Source organism: Drosophila willistoni, assembly GCF_018902025.1.
Source record: "Drosophila willistoni isolate 14030-0811.24 chromosome 2L unlocalized genomic scaffold, UCI_dwil_1.1 Seg168, whole genome shotgun sequence".
NCBI lineage: Eukaryota > Metazoa > Arthropoda > Insecta > Diptera > Drosophilidae > Drosophila > Drosophila willistoni.
The window spans coordinates 12429914-12440681 of record NW_025814047.1 but is presented as its reverse complement, the minus strand read 5'-3'; the positions used below and the strand labels follow the sequence as shown (position 1 = coordinate 12440681).

The window sequence follows — 10768 nt, the reverse complement described above, 5'->3', positions numbered from 1 at the left end:
AAGCCGTCTTAAATGCAAGGTTTGAATTCAATTTCAAAAAGGTCGTAATCTTACCAAATATAAAAAAAAACTTCTAATTGGCTAAGGAAGGTGTTGTACTTTGCTGATGTCTTAAAAGAATTTCAACTAAGCTTTTCCATACCCTTTCTGGTTCCTCATAAAAAAAAATTTCAAATTCGTTTTTAAGAAAAAAATATTATAAATAATATATATATTTGGCATTATAATATTTTAAGTTTTTTTTAATGTATTTTTCTCGTCTTCGATTTTAATATGCCCCTCGAACCATGTCCTTAGTCGAATTGATATGTCTGCAAATGTAGGACGTTTTACAGATTGTTCATGCCAGCATTCAATCATCAAAGAATATACTGCAGTTGGACAAGCTTCTGGACAAGGAAGTAGCTGCCTCGAGCGAATTAAATTAATGACTTCTTGATTACTAAAACCACAATACGGCTGTTATATATTACCAAACAGTTTTGGTAAGAAATGTTTAGAAAATAATTGAAAAGGAAAATTTTAGAATTAAATAATTTTATAGTATAATCATCGAAGGTTAAAAATTGATGGAAAATCTGATTTTATTACCTGCACTCCATAGCTATATATTTCCCAAAGAACAACTCCAAATGACCATATATCACTCTCAGTTGTAAATTTTCCATAAAGAATAGACTCCGAAGGCATCCAACGCACAGGAAGCAACGATTTCGATTGAACTCTATAAAATTTGATTATTGGGAAATTCTTAGTATTAAATTTCAGAGAACAAATTTTTACCTGTAATAGTCAGAGCTGTAAATATCTCGGGATAATCCAAAGTCTGAAATTTTTACAACCAAGCCATCATTGACTAAACAATTACGAGCGGCTAAGTCCCTATGTACATAATGATGAGCTGATAGATACTCCATGCCTTCACTGATTTGCACAGCTGCTTTTAGGAATTCTAATTGTAATAGTGATTTACCTTCACTAGGGGAGTTTGATATTAAAAATTCGTGTAAGTCACCATTAGACATATATTCAAAAAGCATACAATATGGTTCTTTGTTCAAAACAACTCCCAAAATACAAACAATGTTTTGATGTTTTAAATCTGATATAAGCTCGATTTCTCTCTTAAAATCTTGCTGGGTTTTGATTGAAGCATTCTCCTTTAAAGCTTTTATCGCGACAGTTACAATGGATTTGTTTCGCTGAGTTAGTTGTCCTTTAAATACCTTGCCTAAAAATAAAATATTTTATTGGAACTATTACACCTGTATTTAAAAATTCTTACCAAAAGCTCCCTCCCCCAATTCTTCAAAAAATTCAACATCCTGTAATGTGAACTGCGGAATTCGTAACAGCGAGTTTCTTTCTATGTTTTTTGAATAATGAGCCGTATGATCAAAAGTAATACCTAAACTCGCTCTTCCCATATCCTGATTTGAACTTAGCTGTGAATTTCCATATATATTTTTATCAGCGCTAGGAGTATTGATCTAAAATATTGTGATAAGAAATTTTACATATTATTAACTACTTTCAGATTTCAGGCATTTAATAAAACCCAACCTACATTTTGTATATTTGTCATTCCATTGCGGACATGAGTATTTCTCTTTAAAACTACTGTAAGAAAAATAATAATGAAGATAGCAGCGACAACGGTTCCAGTTACAATGACAATTGTAAACCAAACTTTATCAGCACATTTTGGAATATTACAGACTTCAATGGTTCGGTCCGCAGAGTCTTCCACAAAACACCATGGTTTATTTTTTACTTTTCCAGGATTTCTAAATAAGCAAAGGCATGTTATTAGCATTAAAGTAGGCACATTTAGTTGGATTTACAGTTTAACTTCTGAAAAAGCTTAACTACGTATTCTACTAGCAACGCTAAAAGGGATACAGAAGGGAATACAGAAAAATGTTTATATTTCTCCTTGATACTTAAACGTAGTTGTAATAAAAAGGTGGAAGTAACAAGAGGCAAAAGAACAAAATCGTAAGATATAAAATGTGAGGAAATGAGGAAGGATACATTATACAGCAGGTTCCTATCACTTATGGCACGTAAACGCTCGGCATTTTTCTCTAAGTTCATACATGTGTGCCAAACGATTGCCAAAGTTCTTACACAAAATATTCAGGAGCTTATCCATTTAATTGGCGTCTTGCAGTATTTCAACGTGAGCATGTCTATGCCGGTTTGTTTCAAAAATGCATATGAAAGAGGTGATGGTGGCTTTGTTTTGTCCATCCTTTTTTCCTTGGTTTTAAATTGTTGGTATTTTCCTTTCCAATTTTTAAACTATATATCGCAATCAAACTTGACGCGCTAAAATTTTGTGTTAATATTTCATCCTTTAAGAAGAATTATGTACACTTAGGTACATTACTTTTAAGTAATATTAGTTTTCATTTTAAGTAATAAAAGGCGTATTCTAATTGTTATAAATTTGTTTTGGATTGTTTCTTAAAATATACAAAAAAACATTTAACGGACGGACAGAAGTACATGGCTAGGTTCACTCGGCGGTTGATGCTGATCGAAGATATATATGTATATGGGATGGAAAAAGCTTCTTTCTGTATAAAACATACATTTTGGCGACTTTTATATTTTTTTTAATAGCTAATAGTAAATATTTAGTTAATATTAATAACATTAAACATTGGTAACATGTAAACCAATATACCTGCAGTAATTTTGGCCAATAAGTTCAGGAAAGTCAGATATTTCTTTCATTAACCAAGACCACCTTAAACAAGGTTTTCCACTTTGTGAGATGTTTGTTACTCCCCTATAGCTTGAACCATCCTCCCAAAAACAATTTTTGTTTTCGTCCACATCTATGGTTATTCCTAGGGATAAGCAATCTTTATGCTGTGGAAGCTTTTGGCAGTCTTCCACTCCAACCACTCCAATAACAGGATGTCGTTTTGCTATAGCATATTCCTTTTGACAAAGTTCATTTTCTAAAAGTTCACACTCTTCACGACAGATGCGTTTCAAATTTTCTGATTCTTTGGTAGGTGGATAATTACTTGATATATCAGAGTTAAATATATCTCCTTGAGTTATGGTTGATTTTCGTTTCAAAAACATATTGATATTTTTCGAGTCTTTAGTTGTAAATCTTCTTGGACGAATCATTGCAAAACTTGTGTTTTTGAACTGGTCGTTTTTCATGGCTACCTTTGCAAAATACAATAAATTTGTTCTTTCTGGCGTTCTACAAATAGGTAAGGAGCTAAAGCATAAGCTTGGTAACGCATATGTTCGGCAGTTTGAATTCATATCTCTGTAAATAATTACGGGTTTAAAATGGTTTCTCTATAATAAACATTATAATAATAATTTTCGTTATGTGTATAAAATATCAAAAAAGCTAATTTCGGCTATGCCGAAGTTTATATTTTTTTGCAGTCCGTAATAATAATATTTTTACCTGTTTAAAAGTTGATTCTCAATTCATCAATACACAAACAAAATCTTCAGTCTCTTTTATCGCTACACTCACGATTTTTTTTTTTTCTTCTTCTTCCGTCATGCCCTTTGAAAACCAATTGTATGTGCATGCATATAAAAGGCTAAAAAAAATTCTTGATAAAAGCAGCGCGTAAAAGGAAAAAAGCGTTCAAAGTAGCTTGCAACGAAGTATTGCTGCTAGTAACTTTGGTACAAGTTCGAATCTTTGAAAACTTTTCAAAATGAATTTTTTCTTTATTCATACGAATCGAAATAGATACTTTTGAGTAAAAAATACGCAAAAGTTTTTTATGTGGCTCACTTGGGAGATTTTCACACATATACATGTAAGAGAGAGAGTTACCAGACAGCTGGCAACGTACCATTCTACACTGTTTGTTGGGTAGTTTGGCTCGGAAGCAAGTGTTCGTTGGGTAATCGGCTCTCAGTTGGCAGTGGCTCTGGTTGGTCGTCAGTCGAAGTGAAAAGTTGTATCGAAGTTGTGAAAAAGTCGAGTTAAATCTATTACTTGCATCATATATATTTACTCTGTATTATCATGAACCTATTAAATAACTATTATAATAAACATTAAATTAATCTAAACCTTACATTTGGGGGCTCGCCCGTGTCAAATACAGAGACTTAAAATGCATATGTGATCGCGAAAAGTCGAGTGTTGTTTCGTTAAAAGTTGCTAAGTTGTTATATGCTGCTGAAAAGTTGTTAAAGTTGTTACAAGTAGCTAAAAACATTAAGTTGTGCTGTTCAAAACAAAACATTCTTACAGACGCGTGGTCTTAAAAATCAGTTGCATAAAGTTGTCAAATTCGAAGTCGCCCTAGCGTCGCCAGAGGAGTCCAAAAGTTAGGCGAAAGAAAGAGACAGAAAAAAAAAGGCGCGAAGTACTATGTCGACGCCTAAGACGAAGAAAACGGTTGCAAAGCCGGTAGTAAAACGTGCAAGTCAAAAAGAGATAGGAGATATTAAACATAAAACAACAAGTATGAGCGAGAAAGCAGAACACACGACGCCGATTCCAATTCAAAGCGAGATGGGAGATGAACTCAAAGTGTGTCCAAACGAATATCATATGGAGGAAGCCGAACAGTCTGCGGAGGATAAAATGGAACAAATAATACAGCTGCTGAGTCTAAAAATTGTTTCTGATGAGAAGCGTGATGGTCAAATGAAGATTTCTGCGGACAATTTTGGAAAAGTTGTGGGCGAATATGATGGAAAATCTATACAAGTGGAAAAGTGGTTGGAAATATTTGAAAGAAATGCCGAAGTTTATGACCTTAGTGAGAAGCAGAAATATTGCTATGCCAGAGCTAAAATGAGCGGTGCAGCCCAACTGTTTTTAGAAACCGAAAATATTTGCAATTATGAAGAACTTAAAAGCGCCCTAGTGGAGGAGTTTACATGTAACTACAATAGTGCTGACATTCATCAGCTGTTGCAAGAGAGAAAGAGAAAGAACAGCGAAACACTGCATGAGTACTTACTTCAAATGAAAAAGATAGCTTCACTTGGTTATGTTGAAGACACAGCTGTTATAAGTCACATAGTCAATGGTCTGGATATAAAAAATGAATATAAGGTTGCAATGTATCGTTGTAAGTCTTTTAAGGCTTTGAAAGAAGAGTTCGATATCTATGATCGTTTGAACATATCGGAAAAGAAGGTCAATAAAGAACAACAGAAATCATTTTTCAAGCAGAATAACGGACAAATGGCTAAAAAAGAGTATTGCTTCAACTGCGGATCGGGAAACCATAAGCGCAATAAATGTGACGCCGAAACGAAATGCTTCAAGTGCAACCAAAACGGACATATTTCCCGTGACTGTCCTAAGAATGCTGATAAAGTTCGTGTTATTTCCAATCGCAGTCGTTTGAAGAAAATCCGTATAAATGGTGTTGAAGTCGAATGTCTGGTAGATACAGGATCAGACGTCTCAGTGATCAAGGAGAGTATTTTCAAAAGATTAAAAAACGTGGCGCTAATTGAAGATATACGTGTGTTGCACGGTCTAGGCAATGGTACAGCGAAGCCTATTGGACACTTCACTGCAGATGTGGTCGTGGATAAGTTGAACACAAACCAAAAGTTCATAGTACTTCCGAATAACCAGATTGATTACGATGGACTGCTGGGGGATGATTTGATCAAAAAGTTCCGTTTGGTGGGCAGTAAGGAAGGATATACGTTCCTGGAGGAGAACTCAGATGAAATGCCATTGAACGAGTTTGCACTTATATATAATGTCACAGAAGAATCTTCCTTTATAGCTCCGCCAGAATATCGCAAAGAGGTTGAACAGATGATTGAAAGCAGTTACCATGGGTCACCAGAGGTTGTAAAGCAGTGCCCGATTCAATTGAAGATTATTCCTGATGGAGTAATCAAACCGTTTCATCACTCACCGAGTCGCCTAGCAGCAGATGAAGCCAGTGAGGTAAAGAAGCAAGTCGAGCAATGGATCAAACAAGGGATCGTTCGAAAGTCATCTTCAAATATCGCCAGCAGAGTAGTCGTCGTGAAGAAAAAAGATGGAACACTTCGAGTTTGCGTGGACTACAGAAAGCTGAACAAAATGGTATTGGTTGATTGTTTCCCCGTGCCGATTATAGAGGAGGTGTTGGAAAAGCTACAACCGGCAAAATGGTTTACCATAATGGATCTGGAAAATGGATTTTTTCATGTCCCTATTGAAGAGCAAAGCAAGCCGTATACATCATTTGTCACAAAAGAGGGGTTGTTCGAGTTCAATCAAGCGCCTTTTGGTTTTAAAAACTCTCCAGCCGCGTTTATAAGGTTCGTTAATCATATTTTTCAAGAACTAATTAACTCTGGTGTAATGCAGCTCTACATGGATGACATAATTGTATATGCCGAGACGCCCGATGTCTGTATGCGAAGGACAAAGATGGTACTCGAGACGGCAGCCCAATTCGGCTTAAAGATGAAATGGAAGAAGTGCAGTTTCATGCAGACACGCATAAGTTTTCTTGGTCATATTGTTGAAAACGGACGAATCTGGCCTGGCAAGGAGAAAACAGCAGCTGTCAGTCGATTTGCTACGCCGAAGGACATAAAATCAGTTCAAGCTTTTCTGGGACTTACAGGGTTTTTTCGAAAATTTATCCCTGGGTACGCACAAATCGCACGTCCGCTGACGAACTTACTCAGGAAGGAAGCTGTTTTTTATATTGGAGAAGCAGAGCAGCAATCGCTGCAAACACTAAAGAATCTACTGGTAATGGATCCGGTGTTGCATATTTACTCAAGGGAAGCGCCAACCGAACTCCACACGGATGCATCCAAAGACGGATTTGGAGCAGTGTTGCTGCAGCACTTTGGTGGCTATCTTCATCCAGTTTATTATTGGAGCAGAAAAAGCACAGAAGCAGAGTCCAAGCGTCATAGCTATTATCTGGAGGTTAAAGCAGCCTACCTCGCTCTCAAGAAGTTTCGACACTATCTCTTAGGCTTGAAATTTGATCTTGTTACTGACTGTGCGGCGTTTAAGCAGACTACTACTAAAAGCGACGTACCAAGAGAAGTCTCGCAATGGATTTTGTATATGGAAGACTTCACTTTTAATGCAGTTCACCGGCCGGGTGATAAGATGAGACACGTGGACTTCTTCAGCCGTTTTCCGCTCACAAGCATGGTCGTAACAACGGAATTAACTACTCGTATAAGGAAGGCCCAGCTAGAAGACAACTTCGTCAAGGCAGTATTGGAAATTCTAAAACAACAATTATATCAAGATTTCAAGCTGAAAGGTGGTCTCCTTTTTAAAGTCGTAAATGGCAATGATTTGTTGGCTGTTCCAAAGTTGATGGAACGAGACGTGATTCAAGGGGCGCATGAAGTGGGGCATTTTTCGACGGCGAAGACGATGCACTCAATCCAGCAGCAATATTGGATCCCACATCTTGAAAGGAAAGTAGCTAATGTGATTGCTAATTGTATAAGTTGTATCATTTTCAGTAAAAAGTTGGGCAAACAAGAGGGCTATCTTCACTGCATAGAGAAAGGGGACACGCCACTGCATACGCTTCACATAGATCATCTGGGTCCGATGGACGCGACAGCGAAACAATACAAATATGTTCTGACGGCTGTGGATGCTTTTTCTAAATTTGTGTGGCTTTTCCCTACTAAGTCAACCGGCTATGAAGAAGTGATTAAAAAGATCACCGACTGGTCTGCTGTGTTTGGCTTCCCAAGGCGTATAATCAGCGACAGAGGAGTAGCGTTTACATCTAAGGCTTTTGCTGAGTTTCTTAATGAAAACAAAGTGGAGCATGTGTGGACAACAACAGGTGTTGCCAGAGGTAACGGCCAAGTTGAAAGAGTAAACCGTTCGATCCTGAGTATCATCGCAAAACTGTCGGCTCATGACTCGGCAAAATGGTACAAGTTTGTGCCACAGGTCCAGAAAGCGATTAATTCCCATGTGCATGCATCGTTGAAGTTATCACCGTTTGAAGTAATGTTTGGGACCAAAATGAACAGCAACGCGGATGGAAGATTATTAGAGGTCCTAAATGAAGAGCTCATTACGCAGTTTAACAGCGAGCGAGAAGAGTTGCGTAGTCGAGCAAAAGAAAACATTGAAAACGCTCAACAAGCTTATAAAAAGAACTTCGATAAGAGACGTCGAGCTGAGTATGGCTATAGAGTGGGAGATATGGTAGCGGTCAAGAGGACACAATTCGTCGCAGGACGCAAGCTGGCAAGCGAGTATCTAGGCCCATATGAGGTCACGAAGATAAAACGAAATGGCCGCTATGACGTGAGAAAAGCGGCAAGCGTCGAAGGACCAAATATCACATCAACGAGTTGCGATAATATGAAGTTATGGCGTTTTATTTCTGAAAATGACGAGCTGTTATCATCTGGGACAGATGAGGATGAACAGGAGGGCCGAATGTAAGAGAGAGAGTTACCAGACAGCTGGCAACGTACCATTCTACACTGTTTGTTGGGTAGTTTGGCTCGGAAGCAAGTGTTCGTTGGGTAATCGGCTCTCAGTTGGCAGTGGCTCTGGTTGGTCGTCAGCCGAAGTGAAAAGTTGTATCGAAGTTGTGAAAAAGTCGAGTTAAATCTATTACTTGCATCATATATATTTACTCTGTATTATCATGAACCTATTAAATAACTATTATAATAAACATTAAATTAATCTAAACCTTACATACATATGTATAAGTAGGTACTATACATATACTATACTTATACTATACTATATACTACTGTGGGCAAAAAGTAAGAATTGTTAATTCAAACTATGCGGGCTTAACAGTTCGGGTTAGTGATTTTTCCTTGAGTTGGCACGATTGCTGGGAACATCTGATCCAAATTTCATGTTTATGTCATTATTTGTAATATTTTACGCTTGTGTTTACCAATCGACCAAGAGTGCATTTTTCGATTTTTACAATGTCTGATTGGATTGAGCAAAGTGCCTGTTGCAGAAAAATGTTTATAAATGGTACAAAGACTTTAAAGAGCATCGAAGTCAACCGATGACCAACACGTCAATGAAGTGAAGAAATTAGTGCTCAAAAATCGTCGGTTGACTGTTTAAGACCTTACTTGATATGATCGGACACCATTTTGAAAGACCATTTGGGCCTACAAAAATTGAAATCTCGTTCTGTACCGAAAACGCTTAGTTTCTAGCAGTTGTTTTTCGTGACCATATTGCCAAAAATTCGACGCATATCGTTCTGCAACCACCGTATTCGCCTGATTTGGCTCCGTGTGACTTCTCCCAAAACCTAAGAGACCACTACGGGGAACGCGTTTCGAGTCGACTGACGAGATAAAATCTGATTTGAATAGGACGCTGATGGCTACACCGAATAGGGACTATTTGGCATGTTTCGGGGATTGTAAAAAACGTTGGCATAAGTGTATTTTAACGGGAGGGGATTACTTTGAAATTGATTTACAAGAATAAATAAAGATTTTACAAACAAATTCACCCTTCCTTTTTGCCCTTAGCATAGGTATAGTCAGCGCTCGGCACGCTTACACATACAGTTTAAGTAGCGTTGCGTCTGTGTGTGCCGATAGCTTTTAAGATGGCTGAGTAAAACGCATAAGCACCGACGAACAGACGGACATGACTATATCGACTCAGCTTCTCATGCTGATTAAGAATATATGTACATACATACATATATTCTTCGCAGTGTCAGAAATGTCCCCTTCTGTGCGTTACAAACATCGGACCAAAAGAGGGTATTAAAACCTTCTGCAAGGGTATACAAATTTACCTATGTATGTATGTACATACATACATATGTACATATTTATTTAAAAAGTAGACTTACTTTGAATCCTTTATTACCCTATATGCGGCCATTAATCGCTCCTCTAATTCAACCATGGTAAGATTTGGAGATATAAAAACGTACGCATTGTTTAAAAACTCGTGGCATATTGTACCATTGTAAAGGTGGCAAACTCCTGAAGATTGCTGAAATCTGTAAATACCATGTGCACTATGTATGTATGTACATATGTATATTAACTATTATTTCCTTTTAGAAATATGTATCCAATATATGAACATACATATGTATGTACATACATACATGCATATGTACATATGTATATACACATATGTATGTACATATGTATGTCCATATCTGTGCAAACATAACAAATATTTGTACATATGTTGTACATATGTACATATTCATATAAAAACGTACTCGTAAATTTGCGATTTTACTTTATGGCCAAACACATATTTTCTTTGCAATATAATAAAATAAAAAATGTACATAAATTTCAAAGTGTACTTAAAATGCATTTTTATTTTTAATCTTTGCTTGTTGTTTCTTTGCCGACTCAAAGCAACTAATATTTTGTTAACTGTAATTTATAAACGGGATGATTTCTACACCATATCTAATGTGTTTTCATCCCTGTTTTATCCTTGCGATACGGAAATACGCATGCCCAGAATTTATACCTACGAACGTATGTATGTACATACATACATACATACATATGTGTATGTACATACATATGTATGTACTTGGTCGTTGACTCCAATTCTGCTTCTACATACATACATATGTATGTACATATGTACACATGTATGTCGCTTTGTTGGTAAAATATTCATGAAAAACTGCATTATGGAGTTGTTTTTTCATTTCTTGCATCAGATCATCGATTGTATTCATCGATCATCGATTTTATTCACTTTTCATCATACATTGACAGTTTGCGCTGGCTCTCTTTGTGCCTACCCCTGTACTAGAGGTGT

General features: G+C 36.8%; 1 protein-coding gene across 3 annotated transcripts; it reads right to left on the bottom strand.

Moving 5' to 3' along the window:
- Positions 1–222: 222 nt before the first annotated feature.
- LOC6652540 (tyrosine-protein kinase transmembrane receptor Ror) lies at positions 223–10466 on the bottom strand. Of its 3 annotated transcripts, none has more exons than XM_047009907.1 (8): positions 10206–10465; positions 9822–9992; positions 2693–3298; positions 1568–1787; positions 1286–1490; positions 784–1231; positions 592–724; positions 223–459 (listed from the first exon to the last, which is right to left on the bottom strand). In XM_047009907.1, exons 1-8 carry the CDS (start codon positions 10304–10306, stop codon positions 232–234), a joined length of 2112 nt encoding a protein of 703 aa, XP_046865863.1. In that variant the 5' UTR covers positions 10307–10465; the 3' UTR covers positions 223–231. The 3 variants fall into 3 exon arrangements, with proteins under 3 accessions (XP_046865863.1, XP_046865864.1, XP_023036883.2); XM_047009908.1 differs by having other exon boundaries at positions 9822–9974; XM_023181115.2 differs by lacking the exons at positions 223–459; positions 592–724 and having other exon boundaries at positions 895–978; positions 1043–1231; positions 10206–10466.
- Between the last annotated feature and the right edge of the window lie 302 nt (positions 10467–10768).